This window comes from Ranitomeya variabilis, chromosome 4 (genome assembly GCF_051348905.1).
Source record: "Ranitomeya variabilis isolate aRanVar5 chromosome 4, aRanVar5.hap1, whole genome shotgun sequence".
Taxonomy (NCBI): domain Eukaryota; kingdom Metazoa; phylum Chordata; class Amphibia; order Anura; family Dendrobatidae; genus Ranitomeya; species Ranitomeya variabilis.
This window is the reverse complement of record NC_135235.1, coordinates 472,121,854-472,147,444: the sequence shown is the minus strand read 5'-3', so window position 1 is coordinate 472,147,444 and position 25,591 is coordinate 472,121,854. Positions and strand designations below refer to the sequence as shown.

General features: G+C 42.8%; 1 protein-coding gene across 4 annotated transcripts in view; it reads right to left on the bottom strand.

Moving 5' to 3' along the window:
- Positions 1 to 25,591, bottom strand: part of UNK (unk zinc finger) — a 113,652-nt gene that overhangs the window by 69,742 nt on the left and 18,319 nt on the right. For 2 of the 4 annotated variants that reach the window (XM_077251766.1, XM_077251767.1), the window contains exons 2-8: positions 19,853 to 20,062; positions 17,293 to 17,469; positions 17,005 to 17,135; positions 4,833 to 4,968; positions 2,384 to 2,501; positions 2,218 to 2,302; positions 1,918 to 2,060 (exon numbers count right to left, since the gene is read on the bottom strand). In XM_077251766.1, the coding sequence (XP_077107881.1) occupies positions 1,918 to 2,060; positions 2,218 to 2,302; positions 2,384 to 2,501; positions 4,833 to 4,968; positions 17,005 to 17,135; positions 17,293 to 17,469; positions 19,853 to 20,062 (1,000 nt within the window). Of the gene's footprint in view, positions 1 to 1,917; positions 2,061 to 2,217; positions 2,303 to 2,383; positions 2,502 to 4,832; positions 4,969 to 17,004; positions 17,136 to 17,292; positions 17,470 to 19,552; positions 19,573 to 19,852; positions 20,063 to 25,591 lie in introns of those variants that run through there. The other 2 variants (XM_077251769.1, XM_077251768.1) reach the window with 2 other exon arrangements.

Here is a 25,591-nt window from a genome sequence, read left to right as displayed (position 1 = left end):
TGTTCTCTCCGTGTTTGCGTGGGTTTCCTCTGGGTACTCCGGTTTCCTCCTACATTCCAAAGACATGCTGATAGGGAATTTAGATTGTGAGCCTCAATGGGGACAGCGATGATAATGTGTGCAAACTGTAAAGCGCTGTGGAATAGGTTAGCGCTATATAAAAATAAAGAATATTGGTCTTTGTACAGTGTGTGTTATGTAGAGGAAATGGTCATATAATACTAGGTACTCACTGTGCAGTGGTGATGGTAGAGGACATTGTGTAGCAGTATTATTTTGGCCTTATGTAGTAGTAATTTGGTAATATTGGTCTTTTTATAGTATATTTTAGCTTCGCAACAGTGGTATACTGTAATTATATATGTATACATTCTCTTTTAAGCGGCGGTGAAGTTGTATGGGGAAACACGTACTTTGGGGCTTGGACCGCTGATCTATTAGGATTTTGTCTAACAGATGTTTCAGGGGTTGGGACTCTGTTGGTGACACATATATAGTGGACCAGTCCGCTAATAAAAGAACTGTTTTGAGCATGTTATTTATCAAGTAGATTAGTTATAAAACACATTGATTGATTCAATTCTAGATTATGGAGGCAAAGACTCATATTGCACTCAAGTGGAGATCATCCAATCTCTCTCTCTACTTCCTGGCTATTAAGTAACCTTATGATCTATGAACACAGTGAAGAAACCAAACATGACATCAAAAATCTTTTTGGTGCTATCTGGGCATCATGCATCAGATATACCAATCAATTTGCGCTACAGAGAACCTTTAAATTTGTTTCCAAGACTCTAAAATACTCTTGAATTGACAAAAACACTCTCCTAGGGCCCTTAGTGGCCTTCAAAATAAATACAATGCAATTGGGCTCTTTGCTCCTGCTCATCTATTTTCACTCTTTTTTTTCCCATGTACATCTTTTTTTTTTTTTTTTTTTATTGTTTGACCCCATGCATGGGAATTGTTGAGATTAGCGCACTGCATTATAACTGACTACATCTTTCCCCTGAAGATTGTACATCAAAACTTTTGAAACTAGAGGGGTTGTCCACTAATTTTACAATTTATGACCCATCCTTAGAATAGGTCATCACTATCAGATTATTGGAGAAACCAGCTGTTGGACCCTAACCAATCCGTTGTTACCAGCTCCAGTGGCGGTCAGATGTAAACTGTGAATGGAGCTAGAATGGCACAACTTTGTCCACTGTAGTGGCCCCTGGGTATGGCAGCTCAGCTCCTGTTCAAGTGAATGCCAATGTGTGATCTCCTTAGGCTTCTTTCACACTAGCGTCGGGCTCGGTCCGTCGCAGTGCGTCGGGCCGAGGTCCCCGACGCTAGCGTTGTCTCCGCCGCACAACGGGGGCAGCGGATGCATTTTTCCAGCGCATCCGCTGCCCCATTGTGAGGTGCGGGGAAGTGCAGGGAGGTGGGGGCGGAGTTCCGGCCGCGCATGCGCGGTCGGAAAAAGCGGACCGTCGGGAGCAAAAAACGTTACATGTAACGTTTTTTGGTCCCGACGGTCCGCCACAACACGGCGCAACCGTCGCACGACGGTTGCGACGTGTGGCAATGCGTCGCAAATGCGTCGCTAATGTAAGTCAATGCAAAAAAAAAACGCATCCTGCAAGCACTTTTGCAGGATGCGTTTTTTCGGCAAAATGACGCATTGCGACGTATTGCAGAAAACGCCAGTGTGAAAGTAGCCTTAGTCTACAGCTGATCACTGAGGGCTCCAGCAGCAGAATATCCATTGATCAACTTACAACAAAGAAGCCCTTCAAACAAAAATGACAAGCGCAAAGTAACAAGAAATAATTAAGACAAATGACTATTTACAGCAAAACTGGCAAAATCCGTGCACTATACACTGAATAGGTCATGCTGGCATATAGAGAATAGAAGACATACACTGCTGAAGTCTGGTGCATGTGGACTAGATGGGCTCACAGGGACAGAGTCTCCTGCCGCAGATGGCATATACATGATAGGTCCGGACTGTGTAGGGCTCGACACAGATGAAGAAGACTGAAGATCATCACAAAGAAGAGATTCTGTAACAAGATTGGCACATTATTAGGAGGATTGGGACAAAGAAGAAACAAATGTAAAAATTTCAAAGAGATTCATTGCATTAAAAAATGATCACATGTCCTAATTTGTATATGAAGGACTCCAGGGTATAGTGTCAATTTAAGTAGAACAACGTACGTTCAATGTGTGCAAAGGCACAGAAGGGCCCACGTGGGCAGCTTCCAGACTGCTGCATGTCATTGCATTTCGTGGATTTGTAGATCTGTAGGGGATGGCAGGAGATTACCAATCACACCATCTAGAATCAGGGCAACAATGGAAACGAGACAAGAAAGGCAATTACCTCTGGATGAAATTGCTGTTCTGTTCTGGTGTGGCAATATTGACAGGAGTCCCCACTTTCACACTTGCTCGGGTCTCCCCATTCATCTCCGTGTTTCACGCTTGGACAAGGGGAAGACCTACAACATACAGTCATATTAAAGAAAACTAAATTCACTTGAAAGCATGAACAAAAAATATTCACTGCAGCAGAAGAAAACGACCATCAAAAACACAGAAACTGGTGGAAACATCTTAAAAGGGAAGTCTAACGTTTTCCTCTTAACAGCTCTAGGTGTAGAAGAAAGTATACAATAGACACTTTGGGCTCATCAGATTAAATTACACTGGCCAACAGTGAAAATGTTTCTGAAATGAAAATAGCTGGTTTGTAATAATTTTAGCATCCTAAAAACGAATATGTTACTTAAAAATCATTATTAGCTCTTGTTGCTGAGATACAGGTCATTTAAGATTATTATGCAGGAAAATAGGGAAATTTTGAATTTTCAACAAATGTGTATTGGTAAACCTGATTACAGACCTGTTGAACCAATGTCAGCCATTTTATAAATTGTGTCTGCATAGTTTGTACTAATTGAAGTCTCTTTCTCTTGTTGCAGTAATTTTGTGGAGAGAATTTACACTTTGAAAATGCCTCGTAAATGTGCAAATATTGTTAACAATTTTTGTTACGTGTGTGGTTATGTGACATTTGCCAACCAAAGAAGACCAATTACTCCACTTGTGAAGACTGCTTACCATCATTACTTTGCTTATACGTGGCACTTAAATACGTGGCACTTATACGTGGCACTTAAATACGTGGCACTTATATACGTGGCATTTTGAGACCTATAATTTTTCCACATTTTGGTCCACAGAGTCATGTGAGGTCTTGTTTTTTGCGGGACGAGTTGACGTTTTTATTGGTAACATTTTCGGACACGTGACCATTTTTTATCACTTTTTATTCCGTTTTTTGTGAGGCAGAATAACCAAAAACCAGCTATTCATGAATTTCTTTATACCGTTCTGCGTTTGGTAAAATTGATAAAGCAGTTTTATTCGTCGGGTCAGTACGATTACAGCGATACCTCATTTATATCATTTTTTAATGTTTTGGCGCTTTTATACGATAAAAACTATTTTATAGAAAAAATAATTATTTTGGCATCGCTTTATTCTGAGGACTATAACTTTTTTATTTTTTTGCTGATGATGCTGTATGGCGGCTTGTTTTTTGCGGGACAAGATGACGTTTTCAGCGGTACCATGGTTATTTATATCCATCTTTTTGATCGCGTGTTATTCCACTTTTTGTTCGGCGGTATGGTAATAAAGCGTTGTTTTTTGCCTCGTTTTTTTTTTTTTTTTTTTCTTACGGTGTTTACTGAAGGGGTTAACTAGTGGGACAGTTTTATAGGTTGGGTCGTTACGGACGCGGCGATACTAAATATGTGTACTGTACTGTGCAATTTATACTCTTGTAATGAATTCTTCTCGCTACCTACAGCACATACTTCCATGGCGTGTATCTAAAAAACGAGAGCTAATTAAACAATTCTGTGGGTATATTTGAGTTTCTCGACCCAAAATTAGTAATATTTGCCTATTTTCATCAAAGAAACATAAAAAAAGTTGTTTTTTGTTGGCCTGTGTTATCTAAACAGCTTTACAGAAGCCTATGTGCACTTTTAATTAACTGCATTGTAAACTCTGATGATGTGTGTCAGGTTATCATAAGAATGAGAGGTGAAATGACCTAAGCGATAAATACCAGCAGCAAGTAATGCAGACGTGTCAGTGATGAGTGCTGAAGCCGTAGGATCACAATGTGCCTGAGCATCGATACTGTACTAGAAAGCTGACGGCAAGGCGGATTCTCCGGTTCTTTAGTGAACCAAGTGAAGAACACAATTCACTGTAATTCAAAATGTGTATAATCTAGACTAATGCAAATAATGTAGACTAATGCGTACAAGGTGAACATATTCTTTTTAGAAGACAGAAGAACAGTATCATCATGGCCCAGGCAAATGTTTTTCCCCGACACTAAAGCCAACAATATACATTAGATGGCTGTCGGATGAACGATGCTTCAGCCAACAGCCATCTGGGCCGTCTCTCCCAAACACGCGTGCGCTCGTTCAGCTAAGCACTCCTGTATTTTCTATAAGAAAGCTGTTGGCAGACATGTTAGCCAGCAGCTCATCCCCAGGAGAACAAAGCAATAGGCATTTCATAATTGGACATGCCTGATTGACATCTCTACTGACACTCTTTTGGCCTGCACCCCCATACTTATTAGAGTGTAGGTCTCAATATCGGTGGGTGCGGATGACTTTAGTCTAATGTGTATGAGAACATTTAGGAAATAAAGTCTTTCTCATGTCAGTAATCCATAGAAGATGAAAGAACTTCAGAGTTTAGTGCACATACTTTGCAATCATATATTTCCTTATACATACCTGTATTTATTTTGGCGTGGACTCCTCCTGCGGTCCTTACTATTGTGGTAATAGGGACACGCATATCCTTGACGGCAGAGACGGGGAGGCTTTTTGCACTGTTCTGTCTTGTAGTGCCCAAGCACATAGGTGGTATCTACATGCAAGAGGACATGGTACCCAGAATAAGAATTTCTTGATATTTCTATATTGTGTTATTTATAATTATTTTATATGCACGAATACTAATCAGACTCCTCCATATATTATATACTAGATGGTGGCCCGATTCTAAAGCATCGGGTATTCTAGAATCTGTATGTAGTTTATTTATGAAGATTTAAGAATAATGCAATGAATACACAGGATTCGGCAAGCCGGGTGCGACCAATCAGTGAAGTGTGGTTCAAATCCCAAGCCAATTCGTGGCAGGACTGCGCCTGTCGCTGATTTATTGGTCGTGCCCGGCCGGGTGCGACCAATCAGTGAAGCCAGGGCCGGCTACAGGTTTTTGAGGGCCCCGGGCGAAAGAATCTTATCCCCCCCTTTAACACATACCTCGATTCATGATGCACAGATACAGCAGAAAAATATAGCACAGCCACATAGCATATAACACAACCCACGTAGTATATAACACAACCCAAGTAGCACATAGCACAGCCACGTAGCATATAACACAGCCCACGTAGTATAAAACACAGCCCAAGTAGCATATAGCACAGCCACGTAGCATATAACACAGCCACGAAGTATATTGCACAGCCCATGTAGCATATAACACAGTCCACGTAGTGTATAGCACAGCCACGTAGTATATAACACAGCCCCGTAGTATACTGCACAGCCACGTAGTATATAGCACAGCCCACGTAGTATATAACACAGCCCATGCAGTATATAACACAGTGAAAAAAACAATAAATTACAAAAAAGACCTAAAAAATACTCTTTAATAGCAATAATTAAAATATTGGACTAGAAACCACACATAGCAAACAACCAATGGCAGGGAACCCAAAAATAGGATCAGATAGTCGTTGAATACAGATAATCAAATAGATATAATTACTAATAGGGAAAGGGCTAGGGAAGATAGACGTGCCTCACCCTACTGGAATCCCTTCCTTGCAGCGGAGGTTGGCACCCTGGGATACGATATGGCGCCCAAGCTCAACGTCGACTAACCCTAAAAGGTATCCCTACCAAAGCCACCACCCAAAAAACACACCACAAAAAACAAAAACACAAGATGAATTGATACACTTATGTGCTGTTGCTGCTAATGGCTGTCAATGCAAAATGACGTTAGTAAGCCTTGTTAAATTCCATCTGAGGAAATGTATTAACTATGAGTGATATCAAATCTGGAAGGATGAGTGATTTAGAAGGATGTATATATTAAACAATAAATAATACTCCCTTTTTAACATTATTATTTATAAATACAGCAGTGAATAATCATAGAAAAAGAAAAAGATTGGGGTCTCCGTCATTAGCAGATTGTCTGAGACGGTAGAGGAAAATATTGTCACTTCAACAGGAGACACATCTTATATGATACTGTAAACCTTCGCTACTGATAGAGTTTATAAATAAAGGATATAATCACCTGTTCAGAAATCATACCTTATATTGGTAGCATGGGTAATGTACACTCATCATGGTAAAATTACCAATACCTCAGATGCTTAGTCATCAAGACAAGTATCGGCATCACCGCCAGAATCATATGGGCATCATCGCCAGAATAGAACCATTATTATGATGTTCCAATAGTTACATACACATGATGGCATATACATTGATAGTGGTGAGGTTACCAAAAACTCAGATGTTTTGGTACCATATTCAATAATTATATATAAGTGATGGCATCACAACCAGAGATATAATGATCCGTCAATATAGATAGATGATGGCATCCCCGCCAGAAGAGTAATATATATATATATATATATATATATATAATCACCAAGCAATAGCATATGAATCAAATGAGTAAGGAGGCCATATAGTAATGTACATAGCTAAAATGGTGCAGCACAGACATAATGGCAGGCAGCCAGTTCAACAGCACAAGTGTGTGGTCACGGTACACTTATCTTAGGGAAGCAGTGTCCCATCCCAACGCGTTTCTCCCCAAAGGAGATCCCAAGGGGTTCATCAGGGGAATGCCAGTAATAGGCATTCCCCTGATGAATCCCTTGGGATCTCCTTTGGGGAGAAACACATCGGGATGGGACACTGCTTTGTTTTTTCTCTTGATACTAGACCTAGGCCATCTTGTTTTTTTCAGTATATAACACAGCCCACGGAGTATATAGCACAGCCCATGTAGTATATAGCACAGCCCACGTAGTATATACACAGCCCACGTAGTATATAACACAGCCCACGAAGTATATAACACAGCCCACGAAGTATATAACACAGCCCACATAGTATATAGCAGTGTGGGCACCATATCCCTGTTAAAAAAAAGAATTAAAATGAAAAATAGTTATATACTCACCTTCCGGCGGCCCCCGGATCCAGCCCAGGCCTTTAGCGATGCTCCTGCCAGGTCCGTTCCCAGTGATGCTTTGTGGCAATAACCAGTGATGATGTAGCGGTCTCTCTAGACCGCTACGTCATCTGGGGTCATTACCGCAAAGCATTACAGGGACCGGAGCATCGCGAGGAGCGGGAAAAGCTGCCGGGAACGCCGGAAGGTGAGAATATCACAAATTTTTTTAAATTATTTTTAACATTATATGTTTTTACTATTGATGCTGCATAAGCAGCATCAATACTGTAGTAAAAAGTTGGTCACACTTGTCAAAAGCGGTGACGGACCCGGAAATACTGCAGGCAGCGTTTCCGGGTCCATCAAGAATGACGGCGCATGCCCAGTATGGCATGCGCTGGCGACGCGCCCGGTAACAGGGTTAATGGCAGCGTTTAATGGACTGCTAAAACGCTATGTGGGTGCTGACTGGAGGGGAGTATGGAGGGGGCACTGACTGGAGGGGAGTAGGGAGGGGCCAATTCGCGGCCGGACTGCCTGTCGCTGATTGGTTGCGCCCAGCCGGCCGTGACAAAATCAGCGACACGGGATTTCCGTGACAGACAAACAGACGGAAGTGGACCTTAGACAATTACATCTATAGATTAGGTAGAAAAATGTTAAAAAGTTTACATATTAAAAAGAATAAAAAAAAAGAGGAAGAAGAGGGAGGGAGGAGGAAGAAGAGTGAGGAAAAGAAAGAAGCAGAGGGCGGGAGGATAAGGAAGAAGCAGAGGGCAAGAGGAAAAAAAAAAGGGCAGATGAAGAAGAGGGAGGCAGGAAGAAGGCCAATTAGCTAGTTTTAGGCAGGAGAAGTTAGATGGAAGGCCTTCATATATCACAGGTGTAGCTGACATTAGTCTAATGCAGGGGTCTCAAACACGTGGCCAGCGGGGCAGCATGCGGCCCCCAGGCACATAGACCCCATAACAATCGCACTCGCTCCAGCTGCCGCCGACACGCGCGCTGTAGTGTAGTGTATTGCCGCGCAGAGACCGGCTCTCGGCACAGCAATACTAGTGTCAGCCGCCGGCCTATCAGAGCCCAGCAGCTGACATCCGCGCATGGCAGTGACGTCATACGCCGTTGCGCCGGGATGCAGATGTCAGCTGGTGGCCTCTGATAGGCCGGTGGCTGACACTAGTATTGCTGTGCCGAGAGCCGGTCTCTGCGCGGCAATACACTGCACTACAGCGAGGATGTCTTCAGTAGCTGGACCGGGCTGCGATCATCAAGGGGTCTATGTGCCTGCGGGCCACAGGAGCAGAAAGGACGCCGAGTGAATGGAGGACAGGTGAGAAGAATCTTTTTTTTTCTTCTCTGTTATGTCTATGTGAAAATAGGGGACCTGTCTGCAATATGGGGGGACCAGGATGAGGGACATGTCTGCAATATATGGGGGGACCTATCTGCAATATGGGGGGACCTGGATGGGGCATATGTCTGCAATATATGGGGGGACGTGGATGAAGGACATGTCTGCAATATGGGGGGACCAGGATGGGGGACATGTCTGCAATATATGGGGGGACCTGGATGGGGGACCTATCTGCAATATGGGGGGACCTGGATGGGGACATGTCTGCAATATATGGGGGGACCTGGATGAAGGACATGTCTGCAATATGGGGGGGACCAGGATGGGGGACATGTCTGCAATATATGGGGGGACCTGGATGGGGGACCTATCTGCAATATGGGGGGACCTGGATGGGGCATATGTCTGCAATATATGGGGGGACCTGGATGAAGGACATGTCTGCAATATGGGGGGACCAGGATGGGGGACATGTCTGCAATATATGGGGGGACCTGTCTGCAATATGGGGGGACCTGGATGGGGCATATGTCTGCAATATATGGGGAGACCTGGATGGGGGACATGTCTGCAATATATGGGGGGACCTAGATGGGGGACCTGTCTGCAATATATGGGGGGACCTGGATGGGGCATATGTCTGCAATATATGGGGGGACCTGGATGGGGGACCTGTCTGCAATATATGGGGGGACCTGGATGGGGCATATGTCTGCAATATATGGGGGGAACCTGGATGGGGGACCTGTCTGCAATATATGGGGGGGACCTGGATGGGGGACATGTCTGCAATATATGGAGGAACCTGGATGGGGGACCTGTCTGCAATATGGGGGGGGAACCTGGATGGGGGACATGTCTGCAATATATGGGAGAACCTGGATGGGGGACATATCTGTAGTATATGGGGGGACATGTACCTGCAATATATGGGGGGGACCTGGATGGGGGACATGTACCTGCAATATATGGGGGGGGACCTGGATGGGGGACATGTCTGCAATATATGGGGGAACCTGGATGGGGGACATGTCTGCAATATGGGTACGTGGATGGGGGACATAACGGCAAGAATGGGACCAGGATGGGGACGTTACTACCAGATGAGGACCAGGATGGGGCCATATCTACAAGATGGGGACCTGGATGGGGCACATTACAACAAGATGGGGACCAGCTTGGGGCATTACTGCAAGATTGGGACCAGCATGGGGCATTACTACAAGATAGGGACCAGCATGGGGCATTACTACAAGATAGGGACCAGCATGGGGCATTACTACAAGATAGGGACCGGCGTAGGGCATGGCATCACTAAAAATGTCATTTTGTCATGCAAATAATGCGGCCCCCATAATTAAATGTTTTTCCATGTGCTGCCCATATACCCAGCCGAGTTTGAGACCCCTGGTCTAATGTGTATGGGAGCCCTTTAGATTTGTAGGGAAATCACTAATGTAACAGACAGTTCGCAAACTCCACTGATGATAGTTCCAGAATTTACAGGATGGGGGAATAAGATACGCGTGTTCTGGTGCCCGATTATCCTTTTGTCACTTCTACAGTTGGTGATCATAACTTCGAAGATGCAGCAAGAAGCATAATATATGCGATTTGGTGCTATTAACCCCTTTACCCCCAAGGGTGGTTTGCACGTTAATGACCGGGCCAATTTTTACAATTCTGACCACTGTCCTTTTATGAGGTTATAACTCTGGAACGCTTCAACGGATCCCGGTGATTCTGACATTGTTTTCTCATGACATATTGTACTTCATGATAGTGGTAAAATTTCTTTGATATTACCTGCGTTTATTTTTGAAAAAAATGGAAATTTGGCGAAAATTTTGAAAATTTCGCAATTTTTTAACTTTGAATTTTTATACAATTAAATCACAGAGATATGTCACACAAAATACTTAATAAGTAACATTTCCCACATGTCTACTTTACATCAGCACAATTTTGGAACCAACATTTTTTTTTGTTAGGGAGTTATAAGGGTTAAAAATTGACCAGCAATTTCTCATTTTTACAACACCATTTTTTTTTTAGGGACCACATCTCATTTGAAGTCATTTTGAGGGGTCTATATGATAGAAAATACCCAAGTGTGACACCACTCTAAAAACTACACCCCTCAAGGTGCTCAAAACCACATTCAGGAAGTTTATTAACCCTTCAGGTGTTTCACAGGAATTTTTGGAATGTTTAAATAAAAATGAACATTTAACTTTTTTACACAAAAAATTTAGTTAACAGGAGAAAATGGACCCCAAAAGTTGTTGTACAATTTGTCCTGAGTATGCCGATACCCCATATGTGGGGGTAAACCACTGTTTGGGTGCATGGCAGAGCTCGGAAGGGAAGGAGCGCCATTTGACTTTTCAATGCAAAATTGACTGGAATTGAGATGGGACGCCATGTTGCGTTTGGAGAGCCCCTGATGTGCCTAAACATTGAAACCCCCCACAAGTGACACCATTTTGGAAAGTAGACACCCTAAGGAACTCATCTAGATGTGTTGTGAGACATTTGAACCCCCAAGTGTTTCACTACAGTTTATAACGCAGAGCCGTGAAAATAAAAATTCTTTTTTCCCACAAAAATTATTTTTTAGCCCCCAGTTTTGTATTTTCCCAAGGGTAACAGGAGAAATTGGACCCCAAAAGTTGTTGTCCAATTTGTCCTGAGTACACTGATACCCAATATGTGGGGGGGGGGAACCACCTTTTGGGCGCATAGCAGAGCTCGGAAGGGAAGGAGCGCCATTTGGAATGCAGACTTAGATGGATTGGTCTGCAGGCGTCACGTTGCATTTGCAGAGCCCCTGATGTAACTAAACAGTAGAAACCCCCCATAAGTGACCCCATATTGGAAACTAGACCCCCCAAGGAACTTATCTAGATGTGTTGTGAGAACTTTGAACCCCCAAGTGTTTCACTACAGTTTATAACGCAGAGCCGTGAAAATAAAAATTCTTTTTTTTCCCACAAAAATTATTTTTTAGCCCACAGTTTTGTATTTTCACAAGGGTAACAGGAGAAATTGGACCCCAAAAGTTGTTGTCCAATGTGTCCCGAGTACGCTGATACCCCATATGTTGGGGTAAACCCCTGTTTGTGCACACGGGAGAGCTCGGAAGGGAAGGAGCACTGTTTTACTTTTTCAACGTAGAATTGGCTGGAATTGAGATCGGACGCAATGTCGCGTTTGGAGAGCCCCTGATGTGCCTAAACAGTGGAAACCCCCCAATTATAACTGAAACCCTAATCCAAACACCTCAAGGACCTCTATGGTTACTATACAGAAGCATCGCTGACCTCCGATCATGTGACGGGGGTCGGCGATGCGCTCATTTCCGGCCGCCCGGCCGGATGCGCCGGTTACGTGCCGCTGTCAAAACAGCTGACATGTCCTGGCTTTGATGCGGGCTCACCGCCGGAGCCCTGCATCAAAGAGGGGTATCTGACCTCGGACGTACTATCCCGTCCGAGGTCAGAAAGGGGTTAGACAGCATGTATGTAAGTACTTGGATAAGAATACAGTAATAAACCAGGGAAGCAGCGGCGAAACGCGCATTGGGGTACCTGAGCTGTGGCATTTGGCATCCTATGGGTAAGACAGGCTGGTGGATTTTTTCACATATAATAATTGCACCTTAGTTCTAGCCTTATGGCTTGTTCATTATATCGATAAGCCCAGCATGGTCTTTACCCAGCTTCATAGGTTCATTCCTTGAGGTTCCCCCCTGGTTTACATATATATTTGTGGGTATTGGGAATGCTCTCATGTAATGGATAGCCTGCCACGCCAGATTTTTTGCATCATTTGCTTTTAGACCTGTCCAATAGTTGTAGTATCTTTTTTGTATACCTTATGTGATTTTTCCATATATTTGTGTGCCTTGTCTTTTCTATATAATTAATAAAGAGTGTTATATTTTTATAGTAATTTGTCTAGGCATACATTATTATATTTTCACTAGCTTTTATTGGGGAATGTGAAAACTCCATGTTTTTTTCCGTATGTTCTCTAGTAATAAACCAGAGCTTACATGTTTTTTTTTTTGCAAACAAGTCATGCCAGACTAATCTAATTTCCTTCTATGATGGAATCACTGACTGGGAAGTTCAGCGAAATGCAGAAGATAATGTATATCTCGACTTGAGCAAAGCTTTTGATAAAGTATCTCATACCATCCTGAAAAAAATACTAAGTATGGGGACTGTCAAGGCTACGGTTAGGTGGATTCATAACACACGCATCTAATTGGAAGAGTGATTCAAGTGGGGTACCACAAAGCTATGTCCTGGCCCCAGTGTTGGTCAATATTTTTTATAAATGATCAAGATAAGGGAACTGAAGGTAAACTAATCATATTTGCAGAAGATGCAAAGCTAGGGGGGATAGCTAACACTAGAAAAGACAGAGAAAGGATTCAGAAGGCTCTAGATAAGCTTGAACAATGGGCAGCCGCTAATAGAATGGTATTTAACAGGGAGAAAAGTAAGATTCTACATCTGGGCAATAAAAAACGAAAATTACATGTACAGAATGGGAGGAATAGAAACTAAGCAACAGCATACATGAAAAAGACTTGGGCGTACTAATAGATCACAGACTGTACATGAGTCACCAGTGTGACACAGCAGCAAAAAAGGCAAAAAAGTTCTAGTATGTATTATGAGAAGAACTGAGTCTAGATTACGTGAAGTAATTATCCCCCTCTACTCCTTTCATCAGGACTCATCTGGAATACTGTGCCCAGATTAAAAAAAGTGGAGGAAGTTCAGGGAAGAGCTATCAGGATGGTTAGCAGACTGCAAAGTATGTCCTACGAAGAATGGTTAAAGGATCTAGGAATGTTTACCTTGCAAAAAAGAAGAGAAGGGGAGACTTAATAGCTCTTTACAAAGAGATGTCACAGTGTAGAGGGATCATCTTTATTCTCATTTGCACAAGGAAAGACTATAAGCAATGGAATGAAAATGAACAGGAGGAGACACAGATTAGATATTAGAAAAAACTTTTTGACAGTTAGGGTGATCAATGAGTGGAACAGGCAGCCACAAGAGGTGGTGAGTTCTCCTTGGAAGTCTTCAAACAGAGGCTGGACAGTCACCTGTCTGGGATGATTTAGCGAATGGAATCCTGCATTGAGCAGGGGGTTGGACACGATGACCCTGGAGATCCCTTCCAACTCTAACATTCTATGATTCTAGTGTAAATAGCGGCTACAGCTAGCCATACACATAAAAGAAGGATCACAATAAATGTGGCAAATCAATTGGGACGTCAGATCGCTAACATGCTAGACTAATCTGGCATATCAGCGAGATCTGCTCTGCAAAACAACAGAGTGGGATTGAGCAAGGTTGCAAATGATTTGACAAATCACAAAAGAAAAAAAGTGTAGCTTCAGCCAATATTAGGCACAAAAAAAATCTGATAGATCACAATTTTTGGCAAACACTAGCCTGTCTTCGGCCATTGATGCAAATGTTGCTGTATGATTTTGAATTGATGGTTGACCAAAATGCTCAAAATTCTCCATTTTAGCTGACTTACCTTATGCCAAGTACTACAGTTAGTGTATATGGCAAATATACATTGGTAATAATTGCCAGGTTTTTGTTGTGAAAAAAAAAAAAAAAAAATCGTAACAAAAAGAATAATTTCAGAACTTTTTCAACCTTTAAAATCATCTATAAACTGTTTAAATAGTTTTAGAAAGAAAAATCATTTTGAGGAAGAAAATAAAAACAAAACTAAAATAATGTGGTTGCTAAAGTGTGAACACCCTCTTATAATTGTGGATGTGGTTGTGTTCAGAATTAGCCAATTACGTTTAAACTCATGTTAAATAGTAGTCAGTACACAGATGCCATCATTTGCAGTGCTTCTGATTAAGCCCATATAAAGTTAAGCTTTTATAGTAGGATTTTCCTGACATTGTCTTAGTTTCATTTTACAGCAAAACCCATGGTCTGTAAACAGCTTACAACACAGCAAAGGGATCTGATTGTTGAACACTATCAGTCTGGAGAAGGGTACAACAAAAAGTTCCAAGGCATTAGAAATACCATGGAACATTGTGAAGACGGTCATCAAGAAGTACGGTAACTTAAATTTGGCACAACAGTGACATTACCTAGGACTGAACGTCTCACAAATATTGATGAAAAGACAAGGAGAACATTGATCCAGGAGGCTGCTATTTAATAAGTGTACAACAACATTAAAGCAGCTGCAAGAATTTGTCAAGTACTGGTTGTATACTGCATGTGACAATCTTCTGTATTCTTTAAATATCTGGTCTGTGGAGTAGAGTGGCAACATGAAAGCCTTTTCCTACAAAGAAAAACATCCAAGCCCGGCTATGTTTTGCCAAAACCTACATGAAGTCTGCCAAAGCATGTGGGAAAATGTGTTATAGTCTGATGACTTCAACTTTTTTGCCATCATTTCAAAAGGTATGTTTGGTGCAAAGCCAACACTGTGCATCACTAAGAGAACACCAAACCCACAGTGAAGCATGGTGGAGGCAGCATTCATTGGGGTTTTAGATAATGTGGAGGGAATTATGAACAGTTCTAAATATCAGTCAATTCTGCATCAAAACCTTCAAGCTTCTGCTAAAAAGATGATGATGAAGAGGACTTTAATCATTCTGCATGACAAAAACCCTAAGCACACCTCCAAGTCAACAAAAATTGGCTTTGACTAAAGATCAGAGTTTTGGAATGGCCCAGCTGAAGGCAAGACCTGAATCCAAATGAAAACCTGCGGGTTGACCTGAAGAGGACTTAACACAGGAGATGCCCTCACAATCTGACAGACTGAGCGCTCCTACAAGAAAGAGTGGGCAAAGATTGCCAATTCTAGAAGTGCCATGCTGATAGAGTCCTATCCAAAAAAAATGAATGCAGTCAAATTCAAAAGGTACTTCAATAACGTATTAGTTTAAAGATGTGCATATTTATGCAACCACTTTATTTTAGTTCTTTATTTTTCCACCCTCAGTCTATTTTTAATTGAATTGTACAGATAATAGATGACATTAAGGCTATGTGCACACTTTGCGGGGTCCTCTGCGGGTTCTCCCGCAGCGGATTTGATAAATCTGCAGGGCAAAACCGCTGCGGTCATCCCTGCAGATTTATCGCGGTTTGTTTTGCGGTTTCCGCTGCGGGTTTACTCCTATACTATTGATGCTGCATATGCAGCAATATGCAGCATCAATAGTAATGTTAAAAATAATAAAAAATGGTTATACTCACCCTCTGACGCCCCGATCTCCTCGGCGCTGCACGCGGCGGCCCGGTTCCAAAGATGCTGTGCGAGAAGGACCTCCGTGACGTCACGGTCATGTGACCGCGACGTCATCTCAGGCCCTGCTCGCACACCAACCCTGATACCTGACGGCCGCGTGCAGCGCTGAGAGGTGAGTATATCATTATTTTTTATTTTAATTATTTATTTTTTTTACACTAATATGGTTCCCAGGGCCTGGAGGAGAGTCTCCTCCCCTCCACCCTGGGTACCATCTGCACATTATCCGCTTACTTCCCGCATCGTGGGCACAGCCCCATGTGGGAAGTTAGTGGATCAATGCATTCCTATGTGTGCAGAATCGCAGCGATTCTGCACAAAGAAGTGACATGCTGCGGAATGTAAACCGCTGCGTTTCTGTGCGGTTTTTCCCGCAGCATGTGCACAGCGGATTGCGGTTTCCATAGGGTTTACATGTAAATGTAAACGCTATGGAAACTGCTGCGGACCCGCAGCATCAAAATCGCCGCGGATCCGCGGTAAAACCCGCAAAGTGTGAACATGGCCTAAAGGTGGAAAAAATTCTGAAATTATTCTTCTTGGTGTAATTTTTTTACATAACAAAAACCTGGCATTTTAATAGGGGTGTGTAGACTTTTTGCATCCACTATATATACCCACCATCTACAGTCAAATAAAAGTAAAAAAAACAAACAAACAAAAAAAAAAGCAAGATGGCACAAATAAATGATCACGTCATGAGGAGTGAATGGTCCAAGGTACCCAGTTGCTTCTGCACATGTAATGCAACTCCCAAATTGAGATCACAAAAGAGATGGCTAATTCCAAGGCTACCTGCTACATATCAATCTTGGCTACTACCTGTTGACAATATGTTAATGCAAGTCTTTGGATTCTAATTCTGATATACAAAGATGTAAAATCCATTTTGAATGTATGACTGCAAAAATGTGCCAAAGAAAGGTTCATTTTGCTCCCTGTACTGAATTTAGACATCACTCATGCTTTACATATTGTACAAAGCCCCTCACCCTGCCAGCGGGGTTCCTCTCCCAAAATTTTCTCAATCATGGCATGACTTGCGGCCACTGCAGTTTGTCCTTCTAAGCTTCCATCCAGAGTTGGTTGTCCATTCTGCAAGGCCTCCATGGCCTGAAGCTCTCTATGGTAGAGAAGTAGGAGACAAATATTCTGTAATTACGGTCTCTCCAACAACAGTTCGTAAGACAGTTCTGGCATTCAGAAATACAGTACAAAGTCTGGAACATGTTATCACACAGGTGTAGTACTGAAGGCACTAAGGGAATCCATATGTCTACCTTATGTCATATACTGGTGAGCGGAGATCATGGGGACCATGGGCAAAGGCGCAGTGCTGACCATTTTTGGTACAATGACCCTTAGAGTCTGTCTCATGGATGCAGATGCCTGTTTTGTAATAGCGCAGGTGGTATCTTCTTTCTGTGTCACCTGTTGTTCTGTGTAGGAAGGGGCAACTGGACAAATACAAAAGGATATAATTAAATTGGATTTTAGACCTGAAATCCAGATGTTCATAGACACGCCCTAACAAACTAAAAGCAAAGTAAACATTCATAATAACACACCTAACAATAAAATAAGTTCCCTTATTTTTAATATAATTATACAGGGGCTATTCATAGTGAACAACTTAAACTTAGCCACAGCTAAACTTTTGACCTCAATGACCAGGCCAAATTTTAGAAATCTGACCAGTGTTATATTATGTGGTAATAACTAGGGAACGCTTCAACATATCCCAGTGATGTTGAGACTGTCATTTCGTGACACATTATACTTTATGCTAGTGGTAAATATAGGTCAATATTTTTTTATTAAATCTCATCATTTTTGCAAGAATTCTGAAAAAAACATGCAATTTTCAAACTTTCACTTTACATATCCTTAGACCAGTTAGTCACGCTATACAAAATAATAAACAGCATTTCCCATATATGTCTACTTTACATCTGCACAATTTTTCAAACGTCATTTTATTTTTTTAGGATGTTAGAAGGGTTAAAATTTTAGCAGTAATTCTAATTTTTTCAAGAATTTTACAAAACCCAAGATTCCCTACAATGAGACGCCATCTGGCCTATGATCCAGCGATATCCGAAAAATGTGTTTTTTAATTTTCACAGATCAATATTATAAAACTCTGAAAAGCCCCTGGGGGGGGGTCAAGGTGCTCACTATACATCTACATAAATTCTTTAAGGGGTCTAGCTTCCAAAATGTTACTTGTCAGGGGTTTCCACTGTTTAGGCACATCAGGGGCTCTCCAAACGTGACATTGTGCCCGCTATCAATTCCAACCAATTTTTGCATTCCAAAAGTCAAATGGTGCTCCTTCCCTTCCAAGCTCTGCCGTGTGCCCAAACAGTAGTTTTCCCCCCACTTATGGGGTATCTGTGTACTTAGGACAAATTGAACAACAAATTTTATGTTGCGTTTTCTCCTGTTACCCTTGTGAAAGTAAAAACAAATTGGGACTAAAGTAATATTTTTGTGGGAAAAAGTCAAACTTTAATTTTTTCTTCCACATTGCTTTAGTTCCGGTGAAGCACTTGAAGGGTTAATACACTTCTTTAATGTGGTTTTTGAGCAGACTGAGGGCTGATGTTTTTAAAATGGTGTAACTTTTGGGTATTTTCTGTCATATAGACCCCTCAAAGTCACTTCATACGTGATGAGCTCCCTAAAAAAAATTGGTTTTGTAAATTTTTCTGGAAAAATTAGAAACTGCTGATCAACTTCCTATCCTAACTTCCTAACAAAAAAATTACTGTATGTTTCAAAAATTGTGCTCATGCAAAGTAGACATACGTGACATGTCATTTATTAACTATTTTGTGTGACATAACTCTCTTACTTAAGGGCACAAAAATTAAATAGTTTGAAAATTGCAAAGTATTTGCCAAATTTCTGAGGCCTGGTCAGGAAGGTGAGCCCAGGAGAAGACAGCAGCCGGCATACTACTACTACTGCACGCCCACGAGAAGACGGCAGCCGGCATACTACTACTACTCTAACTAGACGTTTTAGTCAGCAGCAGGAAGTCTGACCATATTGCTTGTTATTTTATTCTTTACTAGAAAAGCACACATTGTTCTGCAAACAAATATTTATCTACTCGAAGTTCAGATATAATTCTGTTTGTATTAGTTTAACATCTAATCTTTATGAACCCCTTAATGACACTATTTTTTATTTTTGCGACTTCATATTTGCCTCCTTTTCTTCCAAGAGCCATAACTTTTTTTTTTTTTTCGGCATGAGTTATAGTTTTAGCAGACTATTCACTTTACCATATAATAATGAAAATGCGATGCAATAGTAAAAAAAAAAAAAAGAATGTAATGCCAGTAACAAACATTTAACTAATGAAAGAAAAAAAAATTGGACGTATGAAAAAAAATAAACACAATTAATTTGTTTTACTAATTTCCGGGACCCATACATTATTTGTTTTATTTTTCAACAGATGCAGCTGTATAAGGGCTTTTTTTGAGTAACGAACTGACGCTTTTGTTGACAACAGTTTGGGATACATACGGCATACTAAAGGTGCTAGGCAGGTCCAAATCATACCTAAGGTCCTGCAATGCCCTGCACGAGGAAAGAGACATAGTGAATCAGAAAAACTATACTACATTTCTAATTGGAGGTATTTGCTTATATTATTACACCTTCTACATATTGGATCTTGGAGATGGGAAAACCCCTTTAACTAAAGTCTGCCTGTCCAGTGGCTCAAAAAGGTATTTGCCATCATGAAGTCCCTTTAACTACTACTGCTGAAGAACTTTTGGCTTCTGGCAAATATTAAAATGCTGCAGCCGTAAGGAAGCTTACTCATCTCCTTCAGGACATAGCCCTGACGTTTCATCATATTTTGTGCAGTAAATATCCGGGCTGTAGTTAAATGTCCCATCTCTACGTCTTACAGATCTTCTCCGTCGTTGGTTAACAAAGTGCCAATGGAAACAGGTGTAGGGTCGATGCTGGGTGCATTTGTGTTGCACAAAGAGTGGGCACTGCTCAGTCCGGAACTCTTTCAGGTACCTGAGAAAACAAGCAAATAAATAGTGAGGAGAACCACTACATTAAGATTGCGCTGGGGGAATTCACAAGTTTGCAGTCACACAGAGTGACTGCAGACTTATTGATTTGGACCGGACAACCCCTTTAAGGAGCAGATGCCAGCTGTGTTACACAGTCAGCATCTGACTAACACAGCAGCCAATGAAGCTAGTTCTGATCACTGCTGATTATCCATTTGAATGCTGCTATCAATCACTGGCTGTGACATGACTGCAGGGGGCCAATGGGTTACCAATTTAGCTAAACATTGCCATTCTGAAGTATATAGTAAAAGTGATCAAATGGTGACGAATTCAAATCTAAAAAAACCCACACATTTACAATTTTAGGCAGTGCATATACGGTACTCCCAAAAATTCAATCAAAATATCATATGTACTTCACACGATCACTAAAAACATTGTCTCTGCTCACTAAAACGAGCCCTCACACAGATTAATTGATGGCAAGATTAAGCTATAGGTCTCAGAAAATTGATTTTCTTTCCTCGATTTCAGAAACCCATCTCCAGATTGTGTTTTAAAAAATGAAAACAAACATTACTTGACTCACCATTCCAAGGTCCAGCACTGAGTTTCTGCCACAGCCCCGGCTGTCTGTTATTGTCTGGAGGGCTGATGAGGTCAGCGCTGCAACCAACAGCAGAGCTCTGGCAGAGTAGACAGCATGGGCTACTGAGCTTCAGCTCCATCAATGTGACGTCAGCGCTAAAGCCAAAAACAGACACCAGGAGCAGAAGTGGTTTTGTGCTGGGCCCAGGAACGGCGAGTCAAGCAAAAGGTGTGGTTTTATTAATAAAACAAAGACAAAAAAAACAAAACCTTCTTTCTGGAGACAGACAGGGTTTTTTTCTCTATCGCTTGGGTGTATGCTGCTGCCACAAGAGGCTGACACTATGCACAAAAAAAGGTTAGCTCCTCCTCTGCAGTGTACACCCCACCGACTGGTATTCTTATAATCAGTTTAGCTTAGTGTCAGTAGGAGGTGGACATGGGTCTTTCACTAGACCCATATCTACCTCAGTGTGCATCGTTTCTTTTCAGGTACCCGGAGGGATACAGTGTGAATAGTCACAACTGTACTCCCACAAAGACTATGAGTACGGCGTGCACTGCCACCCCGTATCCTCATATGTCTAGTCGACAGGACCCCAGCCCCTAACACAGAAGCGTGTTGAGGTGATCCGGACCCAGACCTGCATTACCCTCCCACCCACTCGCCCATCAGAGCCTGTCGGTTGGAGGAGATGCAAATGTCCCACATCGTAAGATCTTCGGACATCTGATTTTTTTCCTGGACGGGGAGGTACTTTTCCCCCCAGGTGCTGGTGAAGAGGATAAGAAGAAAAGAAGAAAGAAGACGACCAGACTCTTTCAAAGAGGGAAGCGCCTTGGCGTGTTATATACCTTTTCTCTTGAACTTACCGCTAACTGGACAGCTTCTCCCTCCGTGCACCCGCCAGTTTCTAGACTGTCTACCAACACGGTCCTCCCTCTTACTGATTGAGTATCTTTGAAGGATTCTAATGACAGAATTATAGAATCCTTTGCAAGGTCAGCTTCTGAAGCGGCTGCGTCTACTCTTTGTCCTGCCTTCAATGCCACTTGGGTTTCAAAGTCCGTAGCCAAATGAACCAAACAACTCCGTCAAGGAATTCTGGCCGGAGCTCAACCAGAACAGCTTGCGGATCTCGCCAACCAGATTTCTCACGCAGGGAAGTATTTGGTTTCTGCCTCCCTGGATGTCGCGTCTTGTGCAGCTCAGGCGTCCAGTAATGTTGTTGCTATCCGGCAAACTTTTTGGCTTAAGGCCTGGAAGGTGGACTTGTCTTCAAAGAAGTCCCTCACTAGCCTGTCTTTTCAAGGATTACGTCACCAGGTGTACAAGCTCCCTTCTCCCCCAGTCCAAATCTCACCGTTCTCTTCGGGAGCGGCAGTTTCGGTCCTTTGAACGTATCACAGCGATAGAGTCCTTCTCCCAACAGCAGAGGCCGCAGGCTCGCCAGGATAGGAAGGTCTCCTTTAGGCTCACACCTTCTTGGCGCTCCCGCTACACCCAAGGTAGATCCACCAGGTCTAGACCTGGAAGATCTACCTCGGCATGACTCGCACTGAGACCCCAGCGCATCTCTCAAGCTGGGCGGCCGTCTCCTTTCCTTCAGAGACGCATGGGTCAGGGAGGTTGTGTCTTCAGGATTAGTGATGAGCGAGTGTACTCGTTGCTTGGGTTTTCCCGAGCACACTCGGGTGACCTCCGAGTATTTGTTAGTGTTCGGAGATTTAGTTTTCATCACGGCAGCTGAATGATTTACCGCTACTAGCCAGGCTAAGTACATGTGGGGGTTGCCTGGTTTCTAGGTAATCCCCACATGTAATCAAGCTGGCTATTAGCTGTAAATCATGCTGCTGAGGCAATGAAAACTTTATCTCCGAGCAGTCATAAATACTCGGAGACCACCCGAGCATGCTCAGGAAAACCCGAGCAACGAGTACACTCGCTCATCACTACTCAGGATACAAAATAGAATTTGTTTCTCGGTCCCGGAATCGATTCTTTGAATCCTGCCCTCCAAGAGGCCCTGCTCTGGTCCCGGGTTTCTTTGCATCCATCGCCTCTCTCCTCAGTTCGGGGGTAATCGTTCCCGTTCCGGAAAGACAACGATTCACAGGTTTCTATTCAAACCTGTTTGTGGTGCCGAAAAAAAAACAGCGCGGTTCATCCCATTCTGGACCCCAAGTTACTGAACAAAAGAGTTTGCCTGCGACATTTCAGGATGGAATCCCTTCGTTCAGTAATCGCGTCCATGGAGGTGCAGGAATTTCTGTGCTCCATAGACATTCAGGATGCCTATCTTCATGTCCCTATATTCCTGGGACATCACAAAGTCCTGCGTTTTGCGATACATCAGGAGCATTTCCAGTTTGTCGCCCTGCCGTACGGTCTCGCAACCGCTCCCAGGGTTTTCACAAAGATCATGGCAGCGTTGATGGCCATTTTGAGGATCAGAGGTCTAATGCTCTTCCCGTACCTTGACAACATCCTCATCAAGGCTCCGTCTTTTTCCCAGGGTCACGAAAGTCTGACCATCGTTCTCGATACCCTGTACTGCTTCGGGTGGCTTGTCAACAGGAAGAAGTCCTGCCTTGTTCCAACTCAGCAACTCGTGTTCCTAGGCATGCTGTTCGACACCCGTCAGTGATGGGTTTTCCTCCCCGAAGAGAAAAGAACAATTCTCTAGCGGGAATTTCACTTGTTTCAGAGCCCTCGGCTTCCATCCTTCCGATCAGCCATGAAGGTCCTAGGGAGGATGGTGTCAACATCGGAGGTGATCCCCTTCGCGCAATTCCACTTGAAACCACTTCAGCAAGCCATCCTTGGGCAGTGGGACAAGTTTGTCTTTTCTCTAGATCGTCCGATTCAGCTCCCGTCCCGGGTCAAACGGTCCCTCAATTGGTGGCTGACATCACCCCTCATCTTCCAGGGCCAGTCCTTCCTTCCCGTTCACTGGCAGGTGGTGACGACAAACGCCAGCCTTCTCAACTGGGGGGCAGTTTTTCGCCACCTGACTGTCCAGGGTCGTTGGTTGGCACAGGAGTCTGCTCTGCCGATCAACGTCCTTGAGATATGGGCCATCTTTCTGTCCCTCCTTCACTGGGAAATGCTTCTCAAGGGTCTGCCAATCCGAATTCAGACGGACAATGCCACGGCAGTGGCAAATGTCAAATACCAGGGAGGGACTCAGAGTTCCTTGGCATTGGCCAAGGTATCCAAGATCCTCCTTTGGGCAGAGGTGACAGTTCCGGCGATATGCGCGGTGCATATCCCGGGTGTGGACAACTGGGCCGCCGATTTTCTCAGCTGCGAGAGCCTCATGGCAGGGGAATGGTCCCTGCATCAGGAGGTCTTCCATCAGATTTGCCTTTGATGGGGTTACTCCGGATGTGGCATCCAGACTGAACAGGAAGGTTCCTCGGTTCATCTCCAGGTCGCGCAATCCTCTCGCGGTGGGCACCGATGCTCTGGCCATTCCTTGGTCGCAGTTCGTGCTTCCGTATCTGTTCCCTCCCCTTCCTCAAGGTGAAGGGGGTGCCAGTCATTCTGATCGCACCGGATTCGCCCAGGTCTTGGATTGCGGAGATCGTCAACCTTCTTGCGGGCGCTCCCTGGTGGCTTCCAGACAGATCTGATCTGCTGTCTTAAGGTCAGATCTGCCACCCGAATTCTCGGTCGCTCATTTTGATGGCATGGCTATTGAAACCGCGGTTCTGAAAGCATCCGGTTTTTCAGATCGGGTGATTCACACCGTCCTCCAGGATCTACTATTGAACTTGGAGGGCCTATTTCAACTGGTGTGAGTCCAATCACATCCCACCTATGTCCTTTTCTCTCCCTTCTATTTTGGTGTTTCTGCAGGCGGGACTGGACGCAGGTCTTGCCCTTAGTTCTCTAAAGGGTCAAGTATCAGCGCTTTCCATTCTTTTTCATAAGACGTTATCCTCCCGACCGCAGGTCAAGACCTTCCTTCAGGGAGTAGCGCATGCAGCTCCTCCGTACTGGGTTCCCGTGGATCCCTGGGATCTCAATCTAGTCCTGGAGGCCCTGAAGAGTTCTCCCTTTAAGCGAGGGTACCTTTGCAGGTGTAGTTTGTTAATTATTCTAACTTACTGACATAATGACTTTTGGGCTTTTATAAACACTTGAAATAGATCACTGTTTGTTATGACTCTATATAATATACGAGTATCATTTTTTGTATTGAAGAACTGAAATAAATTAACTTTTTGAAGATATTCTAATTTTGTGAGGAGCAGCTGTACCTTCGTACTTTGGATGCAAAAAAAACTCAAAAGCAAAAAAAAAAAAAATGAAGCATTTTTCTATATTATTGTTTTTGTCATTTTTCCTATGGGTTTTATTGCTTAGCTTAAGTACCTGCATTTTTTTTTTTTATTTCAATACTTGTGATTCAAGCATCATATGATTCATTGATCATGTCATCCTAAGAGTCTTCAAAAAACTACATGATGGAATGTTAAAACACAAGTCACATGCATATATTTGTCCTATAGCAGGATTAAAAACCAGATCCATGAGAAAATATAAAAATGCAATTCTATGGCATTCTGCAATCTAAAAAAAAAAATAAAAAAAAACAAAAAAAAATCACAAAAAAAAAACAAAAAAAAACACACAACAAAAAAGTCATGTATACAAAGTGTTTCCTACTTTCTGACCAGAGCTGTGCATCATCCTCTCTATTCATTAGGGAGACCCATGTACATGATCATTGGGGTCTCAGTGATTGATTACATTTCATCCCCTACCACATGGGTAAAATTTGTCATTGTGAACATGTTTGAAAAAATATTTAAAAAATGGGATTTCCGGAACCAAGCATTTCCTTAAGATATTTATTTTAGATCATTGTGTTATTATGGCTTTGTTATCCTGAAACATTGCAATAATGCTTTTATTTGTAACTTTTCTTCA